Source organism: Loxodonta africana, chromosome 6 (assembly GCF_030014295.1).
Source record: "Loxodonta africana isolate mLoxAfr1 chromosome 6, mLoxAfr1.hap2, whole genome shotgun sequence".
NCBI classification, from domain to species: Eukaryota; Metazoa; Chordata; class Mammalia; order Proboscidea; family Elephantidae; genus Loxodonta; species Loxodonta africana.
Window position 1 is genome coordinate 57,011,174 of NC_087347.1, and position 22,621 is coordinate 57,033,794.

The 22,621-nt window shown below is 37.1% G+C and overlaps 1 protein-coding gene across 1 annotated transcript in view; it reads right to left on the reverse strand.

Moving 5' to 3' along the window:
- Nucleotides 1-22,621, reverse strand: part of ANKAR (ankyrin and armadillo repeat containing) — a 108,159-nt gene that overhangs the window by 75,388 nt on the left and 10,150 nt on the right. Inside the window, exons 4-7 of the mRNA XM_064286901.1 lie at nt 12,739-12,902; nt 12,022-12,125; nt 7,466-7,646; nt 6,106-6,325 (exon numbers count right to left, since the gene is read on the reverse strand). Coding sequence (XP_064142971.1) covers nt 6,106-6,325; nt 7,466-7,646; nt 12,022-12,125; nt 12,739-12,902 — 669 coding nt within the window. The remainder of the gene's footprint in view (nt 1-6,105; nt 6,326-7,465; nt 7,647-12,021; nt 12,126-12,738; nt 12,903-22,621) is intronic.

Here is a 22,621-nt window from a genome sequence, read left to right on the forward strand (position 1 = left end):
TCATTTGAAAAATATGGCAACCACAGAAGTAAAATGGATTTGTTTATATAAAACATTTTTTACAAATAGCACTCAGTTTTTTCCTTGAATATTAATACCAAAACTCAAATGACTGGTATTTTAAACTAAGTGGAATAACATCTTTTCAACATTTCCTATAAACCAAATTACCAATTAACATATTGTAGTCGAATCCCATTAGAACTTGGTATTGTAGGTTTTAGGATATAAAAACCCTCAAATTAACACTAAAAAGATTACTCTAGGAAATCCAATATTTCTTATTCAGCTTTGGAAGCCTGGCTATTAATATCAATAATTCTTTATAAGAAGACTAACGTCAAGAATGTTAAATTTTTTTAAATTTAAGTTAATGTGTAAAGTAGTCTTTTGATAAAATAATTGTTGTTTAAATTATTTTTCATTTTATTCAAATGTTTTGTAGTAGGAGATAAGATCTTTGAAGTTGAAAAAATTAATGTTTTTTATTTTTTAGCAACTATGTCACTAAATCCAATGGGAGTTTTCCAGTTTTCTTCTGACCTCTCAACATTACTTGACACTGTTGACCACTTTCTTTTTTTAAAAAATATTCTCCTCCCTTGGCTTTTATGATACCACACCCTCCTGTTTTTCCACCTATCTCTCCTACTACTCCCTTTGCAGTCTCCTTTGGGAACTTCTCATTGTCCTGACGTCTAAATGAGCTTTGGGGCTCTATCTTGAACTTTTTTTTTTTCCTTCTTCTCAATGGCTTCATTTACCACATACAAATGGATGACTCCCAGGATTATGTCTCTAAATTTGATTTCCTCTATGAGCTCTCGATCTATATATCAGCATCTCACTGTGCATCTCCACACATCACCTCGAATTTAAAATAAAAAAACCAAGGGAAAAAAAAATCCCCAAAACTTAAGAGGAATATCAATAAATAACCATGGGTAGAAAAAATTTATACTTCAAAATATATACAAAATATCATTGTGATCCTCATGTGACAGGTCGTTTTGTAGATTATACACTATAAACGGAAAACCTGGTGGCATAGTGGTTGAGTGCTACACCTGCTAACCAAAAGGTCGGCAGTTCAAATCCACCAGGCACTCCTTGGAAACTCTATGGGGCAGTTCTACTCTGTCCTATAGGGTTCTATGAGTCGGAATCAACTCGACAGCAACAGGTTTTTTTTTTTTTTAATAATATAAACAATGTTTTAACATATTTAATAATCTTTTAAAATGCACTAAATATTTCACTTATGTCTTACCATTTCTTTCTTTTTTCATGTCCATTTTAGATGATTCTGTTTTTAAAAAGAGAATACATGTAAAATTATGATTACTAATATATAGCAGTTTCCTAATTTTTCAAAATGGACTCTTATGAATAAGAACAAAATGACTATATTTAGGTACAGATGGCAAGATTACATCAGTCTTGATGTAACTTTTGGTAAAGCCATCCAGGCATGGTGCATATACCTGACAGTGAGATCAGAGCAGGCCAGGAACTTCTGCCTCTCAATGACTGGTCAAAACTCACAGATGGAACAATTTTATGTTGGTTAAATAAGAATACATAGACATTGCCACTAGAGTTATACATTTTACACACTTCAAAATATACTCATTTTTCAGCAAATGGGAATCCAGGTAGTCAAAGAATGAATGAGAGACTTTAACTTACCAACGATATTTTTTCAAACCAAAAAAGGCTTAAAATAATAGGCTACCAATTGCAATTAAATTTGATTGAATCCGTGCTTTATTTTATCTAAGTCCATTCTGTAATGAATACTGATCTAAGGAATGGATGTTCTACTGGGACCCGAAAACCATATTTATCTCCCTCTTCTCTGAATTTCTATATTACCTCACTGTATGTTAATTATAGTGCTAGGATGCCATGGTAAGCAAAATAGACTAAATCCTTGCCCTTTATGGATCTTATATTCAAGTGATGGAGATGTGATCAATATATAACTATATAAGGTAGCCTTAAGCAATCTTAGATAATTAAAAAGAGCCTTTCTTCGCAGATAGATGACAACAAAAACCTCGACTTTGCTCTAAGGGAAGCCCCAAGGTTTCCAAGATTCAAGTGTAGAGAGAAAAAAGCTTTTATTGTCTGATTGTTCTTTAGCATTGAGTTATCACAAATTAGCATTTTAATAAATTACCCTGACAAATTATTCATTAAATCCCTGTTCTAAACAAGATGTCTGCTCTCACCACTTCTATTCAACATTTTACTGGAGGTCCTAGTCAGAGCAGTTAGGCAAGAGAAAGAAATAAAAGACATCCAGATTGGAAAGGAAGAAGTAAAACTATCTCTATTCACAGATGGCATGATCTTGTATATAGAAAATCTTCTGGAATCCACAAAAACAAGTGGAACTAATAAATGAGTTTGGCAAGGTTGCAGGAAGGAAAGGCTTTCTCTCTGTGTTAGCTCTGAGGGAAGGTCCTTTTCCTCAGTCTTCCCTGGTCTAGGAGCTTCTCAACACAGAGACCCTGGCTCCAAAGGACACACTCCATTCCTGGCTCTTCTTGCTTCGTGGTAATGAGGTCCTTCATTTCTCTGCTCACTTCTCTTTTATATCTCAAAATAGATTGACTCAAGATACAACCTAATCCTATAGATTGGCTCCTGCCTCAGTAACATAGCTACCTCTAATCCCACCTCATTAACATCATAAACCCCAACCAAACCCATTACCGTGGAGTTGATTTTGATTCATAAAAACCCTATAGGATAGAGTCGAACTGCCCCATAGGGTTCCCAAGGAGTGGCTGGTGGATTCGAACTGCTGACCTTCAGGTTGGCAACCGAGCTCTTAACCAGTGCGCAACCAAATCTCCCATTAACAGAGGTTAAGATTTACAACACGTAGAATAATCACATCAGATCACAAATTAGTGGAAAACCACACAATCCTGGAAACCAAGTTGACACACATTTTGGGGGGAAACAATTCAATCTACAACAGACCCCTACTTCACACCATATACAAAAATTAATTCAAAATGGATCACAAACCTGAAACTTTTAGAAGAAAACAGAAGAGTAAATCTTTATGCCCTTGGAAGCGGCAATGGTTTTTTAGACTTGACAAAAAGCATAGGAAACAAAACAAAAACCAGATAAGTTGGACTTCATCAAAATTAAAAACTTTTGTGCTTAAAAGGACACCATCAAGAAAGTGAAAAAAGAACTCATAGAATGGGAGAAAATATTTGTAAATCATATATCTGTTACAGCACTTGTATCCAGAATATATAAAGAACTCTTACAACTCAACAATAAAAAGATAATTTAATAAGCAAAGGATTTGAATAGACATTTCTCCAAAGAAGATATAGAAATGGCCAATAAGCGCATGAAAATATACTCAACATCTTTAGTCATTAGAGAAATGCAAATTAAAGCCACAATGAGATGCCACTTCACACATACTACTTGGCTAAAATCTGGAAGCTAGGCAATAAACAGTGTTTGTGAAAATGTGGAGAAATTGGAACCCTCATAGATGGCTAATGAAGTAGTAAAATGATGCCATTGTGGGAAACTAACCTGTTGCTGTCAATTCCGACTTATAATGACCCTTTACGACAGAGTGGAATTGCCCCACAGAGTTTCCAAGGAGCAGCTAGTGGATTCAAACTGCCGACCTTTTCGTTAGCAGCCATAGGACTTAACCACTGCACCACCAGGGCTCTGAGTTACCATATGACTCAGCAATTCTGCTGCTGAATTTTGTATATATCCATACAAAAATATGTACATGAATATTCATAGCAGCATAATTCATAGTAGTTAAAGAGTGGAAACAGCCTAAATGCCCATCAACTGAGGAATGGATTAAAAAAAAAAAAGTGGTATATCCATACGATGGAATATTATTCAGCAATAAAATGAAATGAAGTACTGATAGGTGCTACAACATGGATGAACCATGAAAGAAGCCAGACACAAAAGGACAAATGTTATATGATCCCACTGATATGAAATATTCAGAATAGGCAAATCCAGGGAAACACAAAGTAGATTAGTTGCCAGAAAGTTGGGGGAGGAAAGAATGGAAAGTAACTGCTAATGGGTATGTGTGTGTTTGTTTTAAGAGGGGGATGATGAAAATATTCTGGGATTATATAGTAATGATGGTTGTACAACTTTGTAAATATATTAAAACCCACTTTACACTGTATATTTTAAAAAGGGTGAATTTTATCATATGTGGATTATATCTCAATAAATTTATTATAAAAAATTCCCATTTCCAAATTCCCATTCCTCCTCCTTCACCTTCTTTCCAGGGGATCCTGTCAAGGATACTGGCTGAAAAATTGACAAAAGAAAAACAGGAGAGGACATAAATAACCCAAATAAGAAATGAAATGGCAGACATTACAATAGACCCGACTGAAATAAAAAGGAGCATAACAGACTACTGTGAAAAACTATACTCCAACAAGTTTGAAAACCTAGAGGAAATGGACAAATTTCTAGAAACACACTACCTACCCAAACTAACACAAACTGAAGTTGAAAATCTGAAGAGACCCATAACATGAGAAGAGACAGAAAAGGTAATAACAAAAACTCTCAGCAAAAAAAAAGCCCTGGCCTAGATGGCTTCACTGGAGAATTCTACCAATCTGTCAGAGAAGAGCTTACACCAGTACTACTCAAACTATATCAGAACATAGAAATGGAAGGAATACTTCTGAATTCATTCTTTGAAGCCAGCATAACCCTGAAACCAAAATCAGGCAAAGACACCACACACACACAAAAAAAATTACAGACCAATACCTCTCATGAATATAAAAATTCTCAACAAAATTCTAGCCAATAGAATGCACCATCATATCAAAACATAATACATCATGACCAAGTGCGATTCATACCAGGTATGCAGGGATGGTTCAACATTAGAAAATCAATCAATGTAATACACCACATATATAATCACATGACCATCTCAATCGACCCAGAAAAGGTATTTGACAAAGCCCAACACCCATTTCTGATAAAAACTCTCAATTTAATAGGTATAGAAGGTAAATATAAAACCAACAGCCAACATGATTCTTAATGGAAAGAGGCTGAAAATCTTCCCGTTGAGAACAGGAGTAGGACAAGGATGCCCTATATCACCACTCCTATTTAACATTGTGCTAGAAGTCCTAGCTACAGCAATATGGCAAGAAAAAGAAATAAAGGGCATCCAGATTGGTAATGAAGAAGTAAAACTGTCCCTATTTGCAGATAATACGATACTATACAGAAACCCTGGTGGCATAGTGGTTAAGGGACAGCAGTTTGAATCCTCCAGGCACTCCTTGGAAACTCTGTGGGGCAGCTCTACTCTGTCCTATAGGGTCTCTATGAGTCAGAATCGATACAACGGCACTGGGTTTGGTTTTTTTTTTGTTTTTATGATACTATACATAGAAAACTCAATGGACTCCATGAGAAAACTACTGGAACTAACCAAAAGATTCAGCAGAGTAGCAGGATACAAGATAAATATGCAAAAATCAGGTGAATTCCTATACACCAATAAAGAGAACTACAATAAGGAAATCAGGAAAACAATACCATTTATAATAGCCCCTAAAAAAATAAAATACCTAGGAATAAATCTTACCAGTGATGTAAAACAACAACACAAAGAAAATTACAAAATACTACTGCAAGAAACCAAAAGAGACCTACCTAAGTGGAAAAACACACCTTGCTCATGGAAGGGTAGACTTAACATTGTGAAAATGTCAATTCTACCCAAAAACCCAAAGCAATCTACAAATACAATGCAATCCTGATGCAAATACTAACAGGATTCCTTAAAGAGGTGGAAAAACTAACCATTAACTTTATATGGAAAGCACTGATGAAGAAGAAGAATAAAGTCGGAGGGCTCACACTACCTGACCTCAGAACTTACAGCTACAGTAGTCAAAACAGCCCAGAAGCATTGTTAGGGCTAATTCAAGTCAACAGATACCAGCAACAAGTTTTAATCTTGCTCTAAAATCAACATGCATAATTCTTAATGTTGAATAAAGGGTAAAAGAAAATGATTTTAGGTTATGGTACCTTGGGTGAACATAATAAAGCGTCTCTGGTTGACATTAAAGTTAGCATTGCAGAGTTGACATATAATAGCAACTCTGTTGTGTAGAGCAGCATGATGGAAAATAGCATAACCTCCTTCATCTGAAACATTGATCGTCGAACTTGAAGTTTTACGGCTAAATGTGTGGAAAACAGCAGCTAACCCTCTTTCAACAGCAGACTTCATACCAAATGGAATACTCTAAAATTATTAAAAAGGCCAGAATTAGTTTTTTTCAAAATACACCTAAATCTTGGTCTAAGGAAAAAAAAAAAAAAAGACATGCCAATTATGTAATTAATATAATAATTACATAATTGGCACTCAGTTGCAAAAGAATTTTCACAAAACCCATGTGGAAGGTGTCTCACTGGATAATGATTAAATTTGTTAAATCTATAAAGAAACATCAAGAACTTTAAAAAATATTTTTGAAAAGTTACCCCCCCCCTTTTTTTTTAAGGAGAAGTTGGAGGTCCTTCTTTGGAGACCTTTTAAAACAGGGTATTGTTTTAAAACATATCTCTGAAATACTTTAAAAGCAAATCATTGGTTCCTTCTCTGATTTAAAAAAATCTAATTTAGAAATCTAAAAACTTGAAATATCTAGCTGTTGAAACAGTTTGTCTTCTTTTGCTCTAGGCCTCAAAATGGGGAGGTAAAAAAGTCACCCTGTTCATTTAGACATTCTGACTACTTAATATTTTAAAATTAGACTAACAGGTTATTAAAAGTTTTAATTTACAAATATATTAAAACAAATAAATGGGAAATAAATGCCAGCATGATCTTTGAAACTGCCAAACTCACCCCTATATTTACCAGTTCCAGAAATGCTAAGTCAAGGCTTATTGAAGAAAACGCAGAGATTTGGTTCAGTTGTTAGGTTTGCTCTGAGGTTTAGTTGCCAGGACAGAAGTGTGGGACTGCCTTTTAACAGCTGTGTGATTTAGGCAAGATCCTTAACTCTTTTGTGCCACAAATTTCTCAGTCATAAAATAGGGATAATGATATTACAAGTACTTTATCTTATTGTTAAATGGATTTATTATAGTGTTTTTTTTTCTGGCATACAAAGGAAGCAATCGATGTTAGCCATTATTAAGATTAACCATAGTCCAGTTCACTAAATGGTTGTTTTATATCCTGCTGGAAATTAATAACTCAGAATTATGTAGCCTTTTGATTGTATTGAAGACTATTTAGCCTATAAGTCGGAATTGACTCGACGGCAACGGGTTTGGTTTTTGGTTTTGGTATGTATGTGTGTATATATATATATATATATATATGTATACACATAACTAGTTATACTAAATTATGTGGTAATCACTGAAATACCTTGCATTTCATAGCTTTTTTGAAACCAAATTTTTTCTTAAATTGTTCATGTAATTGAGCATCAGTCAGTGGAAGTCTTTTTGGTCTCAGATTGTTCACAATTTCATTTATGGCTCCCCACCACTGTGTCTTATATAGTTGCTGATAGAAAGTTTCAAGTTCAAAACAGATCACATAGTAGCTATAAAAATAAAGAAAAAAGATAAGTTTTTCTAACTTCGAAGTGATTTGCTACTTTTCTTTCTATACTGGCATAGAAAAAACTTGAAGTTCTGTAACAATTAAATGCAAAAATTTTGAATTGTACTCTATTGTAAGTATTTTAATAGCATTGTTACCAATTATTATCAAGTCTTTATATTGCAAATATCTTCTCCAGATTGGCTCTTCAAATTAGCTGTCCTTCCCATACCGTTGAGCAGGGGCACTGCTTAAAAATCACTGAAAGCTCTAAACCCTGGTTGAAGGAGTCTAGGTTTACCATCCAACCATTTGCTTATCTTCCTCTTATGACATTATATATTAACTCTTTTAATCTAGTCATGTCCATATTTGTTTTCTCAAGGCTTTACCTTGAGTCTAACCTGGGAAATTCCATGGATGCTGCTTTGGATAAAGGCTCCTTGGCTTTTACTCACTGCCACAGTAAGCTAAAAAAAAACCCCAGCCCACCAATGCCCAACTCAGGTCCCTGGGACATAGATGGGAACTGCAAAAGCCCCGGGTGCCTGTCACTCTGGAATGAAAAAGTGACACAATTCCAAATTACTCTGTTCCTCGGTGTCATTTCTCATCACCAGAGAAAGGAAAATGTTGACCTTCTTCCATTACTGTCTATTAATGTTCCTTTCCCCATTCCCAGATTTCAGCAGTGAGCACTTTAGCTGCTGACCCTCCTTGTGCCAGCTGGAGGCCTTTAAAGGCTACCTGGATTCTACTCTAATGTAACTGTTCATTGCTGCAAATACAATATTCTTGACAGGAATCACCTTTTCTTATGTCTCATCATTCTGTTGCTTGGGGACTATAAACTCTACTAAGGGTGCTGAGAGATGTGTTCCACTGTACGAATTTCCAGGGAAGTGGGTCAGAGACTCTATGCCAAGGAAACTCCCTGGCTAGAAGCTCAGGGGAAAATCACTAGGCCCCATAGGTTAGTTACAGGAAGGTCTCAGGAAAATACCCTGTGATGAACTGATCAGAGGCTAATACCTTCTCTTCCTTGATCCTGACTCCAATCCCAACTTTCTCAATATAATGGAACTCAGTGCATGGATGGAGGCATGTTTGAAAACCTGTTCACGTTCACTTGTGGCCACCACTCTTCCTATCTAAAACCCTCTCACCCCAGGAGGAAACCAGACCACAGGAATATAACTGTCATCATCTACACCTAGTCAGTGCAGTGTCAGGCCAGGTTGTGGGGCTCATCACTTTGTCCATGGATCCCAACTTGTGGAGGTGCCACTTTCATCAACAAGGGCTTGCCTAGCTTACTATACTTCAGCCTCCAAAATTGAGGAGCTGGTATTATTCTGAATCCTAGGTAGATAACTGGCTTTGGATGGCCTTCAAATCACAGTGGCGGTAAACTCTAGAGCCTTATGCAGCTATAGGGATCATACCTAGTCCAACAAGTCCACCTCTACACACTGATATGACTGGACACCACAAACATGTATCCCAAATCCCACAAGACTGCCTCCATACAGGTAGGCATAGGGGAGCACACTAAGAATGTCCTTTTGTCTTTGACCTGGTCCAGGTCTATATCATACTGCTCCAAGAGAATCCCTGTGCCAGCAACATCTGCCTTTTCATGTACTTCTCTAGATGTTGGCTGCAGTAAAATACTATGGGACAGGAGCTGCTGGCCACCTTTGGGGCACAGATGGAACCTGATATTCAGTGATGTAGTCTTAGACCACAATTCACACAATGAGACAGATTCAGCCAACACCTAGGGAAGATGGGCTGCTTGCTTCTAGAAATTCACCCTAGTTATCCAGTATAAATCAAGCATCTAGAACACGCTGAGAGCTGTCCTAACTTAGAAACTAGGTGGTGGAGGTCGCTGCTCCCTGAGAGAGTCTCTGACAGGAGAATTTTGCGACTCCTGTGGTTGAACTCTATAGGCCAAGCATTAAGAGTGGTAGGAATGATTACTGGAAGCCCAGAAAGTTCAAATGGCCAACGTTATGAGGTGAATGACTGTATATTTCAGCCAAGGACCCCACATCCAAGTACTGCATAGTGACATACCACTTCCCTTATTCAAAACTTTAAGTGTGGTCATCTGCAGGGACTTTGGGGGAGCCTCACTTTTAAAATAATTCCCTCCGTATTCTTCTGCCTGGAAACCTGCACCAGGTTAGGGACTGTGGTGGAGAGCATCTAGCACCACATTTCTCTGACATGCCACTGTCACATGAAGTTGGTTTCTGACCTACCTCCCAATATCCACAATACCATCATGATCCTAGTATCCTGTCCCCAAAATAGAGCATTTTAGTACCTGTATCATTTTACCTATTATTGGCCTTCAGTAATTGCTGTCTTGATCATTTATGAGTTCTTCTTCTTTCATGGACTGCCAAATCACAGGGTTTCAGATTGTGGCACCTATTTTTTGTGAGAGGTCCCAACCTGAGCCTAAAATGAGTGTAAGGTTTAGACGTTTCTGGGCATGCCTGGAGGGCTAGTGGAACAGACCCTATTTTCATAAGGGACCAGTAGCCTCCTGGTAAATAAATCACTCTTGAGGAACAGACAACAATGGCATTCATGTTGAGTTGCCTGTATGGGAATTGGTGGATGATCCCAGGGAGCATGGGCAGGAAAGAAGGAAAGTGCAAGTACCTCATAGCTGAGAGTGGTGATCCATGAGCATATGAGATACCCCTGGAATTCTCAGGAATAATTAAGTGGGGTGGGTTTTATAGAGAACTAAAGTCTCTCTATTAATTGTTCAAAGATCCAGGAAAATACTGATTCTTACTCTACTTGTGGTTTTTACTTTTCCTCTATGCTAGCTGGGTCTGGGCAACAAGCTTATGCTAGCTTTGAAAGCCTACAAATTCAGATCCATATACCTGCCATTCACTAACACAGATGGCCAAATGCTGTGCATTAGTCAGAAACTAGACAAATAATTCCACTATGACATCCCATTGCAACAACGTGACTGGATCACTTACAATGCTGTGACAGGGTGCTTAACCAACCATATTCTTCCACCCACAACAATCTCTCACCAAGCACAGTGTTCGTCCCAGCTACTTCCCTGCGTTCCCGGCATCATTGGAACCCCACCAGCCTGCCAGAACCTTGGAGAGTAAAGCTTTATTCACCATTTAGCTTGGCAAGGGTTATATCCCTGAGTGAGAGAGTCCTCCTCCAGGGGTATGTATACCACCTGTACATTCTAGAGATTGATATCTGCTGCTTGGTTTCCTTCAAAATCATGGAGGTCATTAGCCACATGGTTTTCCAACTTTAGCTCAAGCACTATATATGTACCCAAGGAGAATTCAGTGGAAAGATCCAACTTTTATCTTTTATCTTCTCTCTTTGCCTTATTTCTCTTATTCTTCTCACTGTCATGCATCTTTAAAGAAACATAATCCTTGGCTTTCCTTCTTTACTTCCTATTTATTCTCCCCAAATTTACAACCCACTGTAAATAGCCTTCCATAATCACTATCCAACTGAAATTCTCTTCCCAAGTCATTTCCAAATTTAGAGCACTCTTTTCAGGCTTAATTTCACTTGGCCTTTTTCTCTATAGCATTTGATGCCTTTAATTATTTGCATGTATTAAAATTCCCTCCATTTTTTAGTTTCATGATATTGTCCTCTCTTGGTTTCCTTCTATCTCTATTATTCCTTCTCAGTCTCCTTTGCTGAATTTCTCTTCCTCTGCCACCCACCCCTTAAAAGCTACTATTGTCTAGAGTTCCAGACTTGGCCCTATCCTTTCAACTACTTCCATGGCTTAAAGCAAAACAAAACAAAAAACTGTCTAAATGCTTTTAAATCTCAAACTTTCGCTTCCAACCCAAGATATTGCTAAACCCATATTTTCAAGTCACAGTGCCCAGGATGTGAAAATCCAAGAAGACAACACAGAAAAGATTTGTAATACTAGGAGATATATATCCACTCCAAAAGATGACAGGTATAACAAGAACCAGTTGAAGAAGAGATTTAAGTCAGATTTCTTATGGAAATGAATGGTATGGGCTGAATCCTCTGCTTTTCAGTTGACCCACAGAATTTGATCCCACCTCCACCCCTATTTAACCGTTGTGTTCATTATAAAAACTATTAAAAAGCTTTAGAGATTATTACACCAGATGTATCAAAGTGCATGAAGTAATAAATATAATATTTAGCACTTGACTCAGTATGTCATTTATGGGGATTATTGTTCTAGGATCTCTATCCCTAGGTTTTAATTCAGCTTTTGCATTTTGACACTATCCTTGTTCTCTGCTACAGAGTCTCTAACTTTCAACAAGTTGTAGCAATATAAATAAATTCTGAAAGTTCCTTACCTTTTTCCATGAAATTCCATGACTGGTATTGAGTAATATCCTTTGTATCCTGAATCTTCTACAAAAGTATTAGCAGCACAATCCCGTATTTTTTCTAAATTGTTCTAAAATATGAGTTATTAAAATATTTTAAACAAATCTAAAAAATAGTAAAACTTCTTTTAGATGAAATTTTGTACACGTAAATGACAAATTTATAATGTAGTATCCCACAAGGCCCTGATAGTATCTGCAAGCATCCAGTCCCTACATTGGGAATGAGGGAAAAAAAATTAAAGATATATAATATAGAGAAGAGAAAATAGAAAAGCAATGACAATTGAAATGTATAATGTTTATACTAAATTTCAGATGAAGAGTACTGTTCCCAAACTCTAGAGGACTCTAATACTAATCTTTGAGGCAAATGGAAGAATATGTACTGAGCGTTCCAGGATTTTTTCTGCACTCTGATGAGCTATTCTAGGGCACATAGGAAGTCTATAGGTTCTGTGAGGATGATGGCTGTACCTGTGATATGTGTGACATCTAACACAGTACCTAATATATAGTTAACACTTAACACGTGTGTTAAATAGTATAAGAATAAACTTGTGAGTTGTGAAGCTATTTATTTGGAGAGCTGCCTAGTTGCGTGAACCGACATTCTTTCTAGATGAAGAATAGAATAAGACGTGTGAAGTGACAAACCATTTCAAGAATGATAATAATTTAAACCTGAAAATCTTCCAAAGCATTCTCAATTGGCGGGGTGCTGATATCAAATTCAATTCCTCCGTGAACATGGAAATATTGATTCTCGTTGTAGTGGAAATTCTGGCATTTAAAATCTCGTCCAAAAATAAATGGGGGCAATTCTCGCTCTGTCTTGACCTTGTCATCTCCAAAAATGAAGAAAATTTTTATTAAAAAAATGAACAGCACATAAACAATTATATTTTGGAAGTCTAAAGTCTCATTCATGTAAACAAAGTTAAAAAATTCCACATGGCATTAAAATTTTGACAATTAAAGATTATTAAATTATTTATACTTACTATACATAAATATTTTAAGAATTGAAATATATTTGTATCATACATTTTGGGCACTTTCTGTAGTTTCATTGCACAGGTATTTCAAAAGTATAGTCAAAAAACTATTCTACTTACTGTTTTCTGTTTAAGACTAATATCTTACCTCCATCACCAGAAAGATATCACATGGTAATTGAAACTCTATGTCTTAGAAAACTTTTGGTTAAATAAGTAAAAACCTGAGCTAGCTTAGGTAAAAAGAGACAGTATAAAGAAATAAGTAAGTATTTCTCACATGACAAAAATAACAAGCTGATTTTTTGGGAAAGTAATGCAACCATACATATAACCTTTATTTAAAAATAATTTTCTTAAATCCTAGCAGATTAGGTTTGTTCATTACTTGCAGTTGTTAGCAGAATATGGCTTCATCAATATAAGGTATATAATGTATTTTGAGAACTTTAAAATATACAGAAAAGTACAAAGTACTAATCTTAACACCTGGAATTAACTATTAACATTTAATCATATTTGCTTGTAGTAATTTAAGAAAACATTACAGATATAGTTAATGTCCTCTGTTTTAGTCTTTTGTGTGTGTGTGCTTTAAGTGAAAGTTTACAGTTCAATTCAGTTTCTTATGCAAAAATTTATACACACATTGTTGTGATCCTAGCTGCTCTCCCTACAATGTGACCGTACACTACTTCTCTATACCCTGTATTTCCTGTGTCCGTTCATTCAGCTCCTGTCCCCCTCTGCCTTCTCATCTCGCCTTCAGACAGGAGCTGCCCACATAATCTCATGTGTCTACTTGAGCTAAGAAGCATGATCTTGCCAGAATGTCTTATAGGCTAGTCTAATCTTTGTCTGAAGAGTTGGCTCTGGGAATGGTTTTAGTTTTGGGCTAACAGAGAGTCCGGGGGCCGTGACCTCTGGGGTCCCTCCAGTCTCAGTCAGACCATTGAGTCTGGTCTTGTTACTAGAATTTGAGGTCTGCACCCCACTTTTCTCCTGCTCCATCAGGGATTCTCTGTTGTGTATCTTGTCAGGGCAGTCATTGGTGGTATCCAGGCATCATCTAGTTCTTCCAGTCTCAGGCTGATGGAGTCTCTGGTTTATGTGGCCCATTCTTTCTCTTGGGCTCATATTTTCGTAGTGTCCTTGGTGTTCTTCATTCTGTTTTGTTCCAGGTGGGTTGAGACCAATTGATGCATCTTAGATGGCCACTCGCTAGCTTTTAAGACCCCAGATGCCATTCACCAAAGTGGGATGCAGAATGTTTTCTTAATACATTTTGTTATGCCGGTTGACCTAGATGTCCCCTGAAACCATGGTTCCCATACCCCCACCCTGCTACTCTGTCCCTCCAAGTGTTTGGTTGTATTCAGGAAACTTGTTAGCTTTTGGATTAGTCCAGTTGTGCTGACTTCACCTGTATTGTGTGTTGTCCTTCCCTTCACCTAAAATAACTCATCTATTACCTAATTAGTGAGTACCCCTCTCCCTCCCTCCCCACCCTCATAACCATCAAAAAATGTTTTCTTCTGTGTTTAAACCTTTTCTTGAGTTCTTATAATAGTGTTCTCATACAATATTTGTCATTTTGCGACTGACTAATTTCACTGAGCATAATGCCTTCAGATTCCTCCATGTTATGTTTCACAGATTCATCATTGTTTTTTATCATTGTGTAATATTCCATTGTGTGAATATACTATCATTTGTTTATCCATTCATCTGTTGATGGACACCTTAGTTGTTTCCATCTTTTTGCTATTGTAAACAGTGTTGCAATGAACATGGGTGTGCATATATCTATTCTTTTGAGAGCTCTTATTTCTCTAGGATATATTCCCAGGAGTGGGATTGCTGGATCGTATGGTAGTTCTATTTCTCGCTTTTTAAGGAAGCGCCAAATCGATTTCCAAAGTGGTTATACAATTTTACATCCCCACCAGCAGTGTATAAGTGTTCCAGTCTCTCCACAACCTTTCCAACATTTATTATCTTGTGTTTTTTAGATTAATACCAGCCTCGTTTGGGTGAGATGGTATCTCATTGTAGTTTTGATTTGCATTTCTCTAATGGCTAATGATTGTGAACATTTCCTCATGTATCTGTTAGCCTCCTGAATGTCTTCTTTGGTGAAGTGCCTACCCATATACTTCACCCATTTTTTAGTTGGGTTATTTGTCTTTTTGTGGTTGATGTTTTGCAGTATCTTGTAGATTTTAGAGATTAGATTCTGATCACATTTGTCATAGTCAAAAATTTTTTCCTAGTCTGTAGGTTGTCTTTTTACTCTTTAAGTGAAGTCTTTGGATGAGCATAAGTGTTTGATTTTTAGGAGCTCCCAATTATCTAGTTCTCTTCTGGTGTTTGTGCATTGCTAGTTATGTTTTGTATACTGTTTATGCCATGTACTAGGGCTCCTAGCATTGTCCCTATTTTTTCTTCCATGATCTTTATTGTTTTAGATTTTCTATTTAGATCTTTGATCCATTTTGAGTTAGTTTTTGTGCATGGTGTGAAGTATGAGTCCTGTTTCATTTTTCTGCAGATGGATATCCACAGTTATGCCAGCACCATTTGTTAAAGAGACTGTCTTTCCCCTTTCCCCCATTTAACGGAATTTGGGCCTTTGTCAAATATCAGCTGCTCTTAGATGGATGAATTTATGTCTGGATTCTCAATTCTATTACATTGGTCTATGTATCTGTTGTACCAGTACCAGGCTACTTTGACTACTATGGCATTATAATAGGTGCTAAAATCAGGTAGAGTGAGGCCTCTCATTTTGCTCTTCTTTTTCAGTAATGCTTTTCTTATCTGGGGCCTCTTCCCTTTCCATATGAAGTTGGTAATTTGTTTCTCCAACTCATTAAAAAATGGTTTGGAATTTGGATCGGGATTGCATTGTATCTGTAGATTGCTTTGGGTAGAATAGACATTTTCACAATGTTGAATCTTCCTATCCATGAGCAAGGTATGTTTTTCCACTTATGTAGGTTTCTTTTGGTTTCTTGCAGTAGTACCTTGTAGTTTTCTTTGTATAGGTCTTTTACATCTTTGGTAAGATTTATTCCTAAATGTTTTATCTTCTTGGGGGCTACTGTGAATGGTATTGATTTGGTGATTTCCTCTTCGATGTTCTCTTTGTTGGTGTAGAGGAATCCAGCTGATTTTTGTATGTTTATCTTGTATCCTGATACTTTGATGCAATCTTCTACTAGTTTTAGTAGTTTTCTTGTGGATCCTTTAGGGTTTTCTGTGTATAACATAATATCATCTGCAACTAGAGATACTTTTACTTCTTCCTAACCAATTTGGTTGCCCTTTAATTCTTTTTCTAGCCTAATTGCTCTGGCTAGGACCTCCAGGACAATGTTGAATAAAAGTGGTGATAAAGGGCATCCTTGTCTGGTTCCCATTTTCAAGGGGAATGCTTTCGAATTCTCTCCATTTAGGAAGATGTAGGCTGTTGGCTTTGTATAAATGTCCTTTATTATGTAGAGGAATTTTCCTTCTATTTCTGTTTTCCTGAAGAGTTTTTATCATGAATGGGTATTGGACTTTGTCAAATGCCTTTTCTGCATCAATTGATAATATCATGTGGTTCTTGTCTTTTGTTTTATTTATACTGGGTTACACTGGTTGTTTTTCTAATGTTGAACCATCACTGCATACCTGCTATGAATCCCACTTGGTCATGGTGAATTATTATTATTTTTGTTGTTGTTATGTTGTTGAATTCTATTGGGAAGAATTTTGTTGAGGATTTTTGGGTCTAAATTATTGGTCTGTAATTTTTTTTGTGGTGTCTTTACCTGGTTTTGGTATCAGGGTTATGCTAGCTTCAAAGAATGAATTTGGGAGTATTCAATTTTTTTCTATGCTCTGAAATACCTTTAGTAGTAGTGGTGTTAACTCTTTTCTGAAAGTTTGGTAGAATTCTCCATTGAACCCATCAAGGCCAGCATTTTTTTTTACCTTGGGATTTTAATTACCTTTACAATCTCTTGTTATACGTTTATTTAGTTGTTCCACCTTTGTTTGTATTAGTTTAAATAGGCAGTGTGTTTCTAGAAATTTGTCCATTTCTTCTAGGTTTTCAAATTTGTTAGAGTACAATCGTTCATTGTAATCTGATATGATTCTTTTAAATTCAGTTGGGTCTGTTGTGATATTGCCCATCTCATTTCTTATTTGGGTTATTTTCTTCGTCTTCTGTTTTTCTTTTGTCAGTTAGGCCAATGTTTTATCAATTTTGTTAATCTTGTCAAAGAACTAGCTTTTGGTCTTAACTCTTTCATTTGTTTTTCTGTTCTCTATTTCATTTAATTCTGCTCTAAGTTTTATTATTTGCTTTCTTCTGGTGCCTGAGGGTTTCTTTTTTTCCTCTCTTACTATTTGTTCAAGTTGTAGGGATAATTCTTTGGTTATGGCCCTTTCTTCTTTTTGGATGTATGCATTTATTGTTAAATTTGTCATTATGCTCTTCTATAATCTTTTTAAAGTTTCTCTGTTGCTTTGTCTGTGTGCTCCTTGGCTTGTTCTGGGTTTTGCCTGACCTCTTGAAGAATTATTTATATTAATCTTTTGTATTCTACCTCTGGTAATTCCAAGAAATTCTCTTCATCTGGAAGATTTTTTAATTCTTTGTTTTGGGAGCTTGCTGAAGCCATCATGTTCTGCCTCTTTATGTGATTGATATTGACTGTTGTCTCTGAGCCATCAATAGGTTACTATATTTATTTATGTGTGCTTTCTATGTCCTAGCTTTTTGTTTTGTTCTGTTTTGATATGCCCAAATAGGCTGCTTAAGTGAGCTAGTTTGATTATTGGTGCCTTTGAAGCTCTAACATCCTGTCACCAGGTAGTTACAGCTGTTACTAGGTATGTGAGCCTAGGGGTCCATTCACTTTTCTTTTATGGATTCAGCTCAGGCATCCAGGTAGTCAGGCACCAAGTGTGTGGTGCAGGTTCTCACCTACAGTCCTAGATGAACATGGGTGATTGGTGTCAGCACAGGTATCTGGCTGCAGTAGGGGGTCATGGGCTGAGTAAGGCAGGGGACTGACAGCTGTCCCAGCGTATCTGTAAGGAAAGTGTGTCCCTGTTTCCTGGAGTGTGTAGGCGGGTGGGTTTTGCAGCCGGACTATGGGCACCCAATGCTGTTGGCTGTAAGGATTGGGAGGCATCACTTTTTCTTGGACCCCTGTTGTGGGTGGCTAGGTGTCATGGGTGAAGCCGCCAGGCCTCAGGCCCCTGATATGGGTGGGTGAGGACCCTGCTTAATAGGAAGATCAGTGTCAAATGTCACAAACCTGCCTCTCCACCACATAGCTAAAACAGTTGAAGTTAGACTTCAGATATATACCCTGTTGTACTGTGCTAATGAGGACCTATGCTGTTGACAAGGGCCCCACACTATGCAGGGGTGAAAGGCATTCAAAGTCTGTGCACACCTTATGCCTGTGCCTAGGCAAAGATGGTATTTCTGCCCTGAGTTCCCGGCTTAGGGGAGTCAGCAGGTTGTTTTTTCCCTGCTTGTTAATCTGCTCCCTTTCCAAGGCATGGAGAATGACTCAGGGTGAGTGTAGAGTCCTTCTTCTAGCCCAGGGGATGCAGCCAGCTGGGACCCAGCTGCAGAGTGGGAAGGAATCACGTAAATGGGAGAGAGTTTTTTCCTGAAGGGGTATTTTGGATCTGTGTGGTAGTTAAATGCAGGTACTTATCTGGTGCTGATTGAGGGCTGCTTCTCGCTTTTTCTGGAGGGTTGAGCAGACTCTCCACTGCTTGTTCTCTCCCAGTGTGGAAATGTGTCCTGAATATGACTGCTTGCTTCACCACACATGAGCCAGCGGATTGGCCCGCGGGGTGCCAGTTCCTGCTGGGTCAGGTCTGGCAACTCCTTGCTGCTTCTGAACCGTTTCTCCCTCCCCCTGCCACTCAGCCCGATTCCTCAACTTTGCCTTCAATGTTCAGGGCTCCTAGCTTGTCATATATAATTGATTTACTTGTTTTTTCAGGTCTTTGTTGTAAAAAGGACCACAGGAAGCATCTGACCACTCCACCGTCTTGGCCCCACCTCCTAATGTCCTTTTAAAGCAAGGCCCTTCCATTTCCATGCACCTCCTCCCAAGGACAAACAGTGTCACAGTTCTGTTTTTAAATAATTCACACAAATGGGTAATCTTCGCTATCTGGATTCTCACTATCCCAATTTTCACTGGGCTATTTGCAAAAATTTATACTGAAAATTTGCCATCTGAACAGAAATCACACCATAATAAGCCTACGTGCTTGGATGCCACTGAAAATGTTTAAATTGTGTGCTAATCTGGGAGGAAGGAATAGTTTTCACATATTTATGTTTAAATATCTTTTGCATTATTATCATCTTTCCACATTAAGTAAATTCTTCTAAGAAAAAAGACAAGTTTGCAAAGAAATTAGGTGAGCCTACTTTAACATCACATAGTGAAGAACCTTTTATGGAGGAACTTGTTCAACCTGATGTTATTGTTGGTTGGAGAAAGAAGAAGAACAGGATCCACAAGTTCAAAGCCAAATCTCTAAAAAAAAAAAAATTTTAATCTTGCAGACAAATGGTTATTGTTGCAAGTGAGAATGATCATGACATCATCACACTCTCAAATGCAATTACAAGCACATATTCTTAGAAACTACATAATCATAAGCAAAGGGAACATGGACATCCATTCTGAGTTATCATTTTTGTTTTGGCTTTCTCCTATTACTTCATGTGTAGTTTTGGGCAATGGTTGGTAGCCTCTACTTCTGCAGTCTTGCGTCCACTACCACTTCCTTGGATTTAGATGTTTACCAGCTTCAGGGATTTATCATTTCTCTCATTCTCTCACCAGCTTGCAGTTGCTCATCTTTACCCACCACAATACAGCAACAGTGATGAAACGCTTCACCTCTCCTTTCTTATCACCAAATTCACCAGGCATCTCAATTATTTTTCTGTTGGCTCCCAGCCCACATTTGTCCTTCAACGTCTTATCTGAAGGCCCACAGGCTACAATTTTCATATTCCTTTACTGCTGGCTTCCAGTTCAGTTCTGCCATTGGGAGGTACTGACAGGAGATTGGACGGTGAGGAGAAGGAAGAAGCTATTTCTGCCTTGCTTCCAGCTCTGACAGACAGCATGGTTGTGGCAGCAGTACCAGGATTCCCACCTATCGGTGAGAGTGAGAGCTTCTCGGCCCTGTGCTCAGGTGCAGTGGCAGTTCTGGCAGCAGCCTCTGCAGTGTAGTGTTTCTGTGTCCTGAGTAATTCCGCTTTCCCCTTTGCTTCCCCAACCCTAGGAGTGGTAGCAGCTTCTTGTAGTTACTGATGTATGTTTGAATAACATCAACTTCCCCTTTTTATTGCTCCAGCTCTGACCAAACTTTAGTAATAAATTCCCTGCATTAAATCTCATTTGTTTAAATGATCTTATTCATCTTATTTTGCCATATATTATTTTCATTTATTATATATCTTTAGTGTATTATTTATATTATAATACATGTTCATTGCAGTGTAGAAAACAAGTAATTCAAATCCAATACTTCAGCATCATTGGGTACTGCATACAATGGGTCATTAAGTTAAATAACTAGGTAATTGGTGCTTATTTTCTTTATATTATGCAGAAATTGCTGGTGGATTGTTATATAGGTTATTTAAAAGAATTTTAGAGTTATTTGGGGAAATTGATTAGTGATTTTGGATAAGCTAAGAACTCATTATTATTTTTACATTTAAATAATGGAATATAAACTCCTGCTATGAAAAATTTGCTCTCCAAACATGATTTCAGGAGCAGATTAGATTAAGATGATGAAGGGTGCCTGTATATGCACATTAATAAGTTATACATATTTCTTTTGGTTTCTTTTTCATTTATGTTGTAAACAATATCAGAGTATTTATTCTTTCCAAACCTTACTTTTTTAAACTTAAAGTTATGTTTCTGAGATACATTTGATTGCTGTCTTTCTTGCTATATATATACACACACACACACACACACATGCATACATACAGTTGTTTTTGAGATATAGTTAATTGCCATATAGATTCATGTGAACACACACATACGCACACACAGTATTAGTTATCTAGGGCTGCCAAAACAAAATACTACAAATTGGGTGGCCTATAAAACCAAAACCAAACCAAACCCACTGCCGTCAAGTCGATTCCAACTCATAGCGACCCTATAGGACAGAGTAGAACTGCCCCATAGAGTTTCCAAGGAGTGCCTGGTGGATTTGAACTGCCAACCTTCTGGTCAGCAGCCGTTGCACTTAACCACTGTGCCACCAGGGTTTCCATGGCCTATAAGAACAGAAATTTATTGTTTCACAGTTCTGGAGGCTAGAAGTCCAAATCAGGCTGAGGAAAGAATCTCAGCTTGAATATATGTCAGTAGAAACCAAACTGAAATCCAAAGTGGGTGGGGGGGGGGAGGAGATAAAGAATAAGAAAAACAGAACAGAATATCCAAGAACTGTGGGACAGTAATAAAAAGTATAACATACAGAAAAAGTATCTGGAGTAGTAACAGCTTAGAATTTTCCAAAACTAACAATATACTCAAACCACAGATTCAGGAAATGAAGAAAACATCAATCAGAATAGATACTAAAGAATTCATACCTAGGCATATAGTATTCAAACTGCAGAAAACCAAAGACAATTTTGAAAGGAGCCAAAGGCGGAAGGAAGGAAGCCTTACCTATAAAAAAAATAGAGGAACAAAAATAAGAATTACATCAAACTTCTAATCAGAAACCAAGCAAGCAAGAAAGGAGGAGGATGAAATATTTAAAATAATGAAAGAAATGAACCAACAACCTAGAATTCTGTATCCAGTGAAATTATCCTCTCTGATAAAACTGAGGGAATTTTTTGCCTATAGGTCTGTCTTGCAAAAAATGTTAAAGGAAGTTCTTCAGAGAGAAGAGAAATGAAATAGGTCAGAAATTCAGATATACATAAAGGAAGGAAGAGTGGCAGAGAAGGAATAAGTGAAGGTAAAATAGAATCTATTTTTCTTATTCTTAATTGATCTAATAAATCATTGTTCAAAGTAATTACAGTAACAATGTATTGGGCAATTATAGCATATGGGTAAGTGAAATAAATGTAATCAATGGGGCAGAAGCGATGCAATAGAAATACTCTAAGGTAACAGTACTACCCGTGAAGTGGTATAGTGTTATTTGAAAGTAGACTTAGATTAGTTGTGAATGTATATTGGAAACTCTAGGGGAACCACTAATGTTTTTTTTTAAAGAAGTATAGTTGGTATCTTAAGAGAGGAGAGAAAATGGAATCATATAAAATATTCAATTAAAATCAGAGGAGATAGAAAAAGAGATGAAAAAGAAACAGAAAAGCACAAGGAGTAGAAAGCAGTTACAAACATGGTAGGTATTGTTCCTACTATATCAACAATCACTTTAACTATGAATGATCTAAATATACCAATTGAAAGACAGAGATTGTCAGTTGGATTAAATAAAAAGACCCAAACATATGTTATCTACAAAAAACT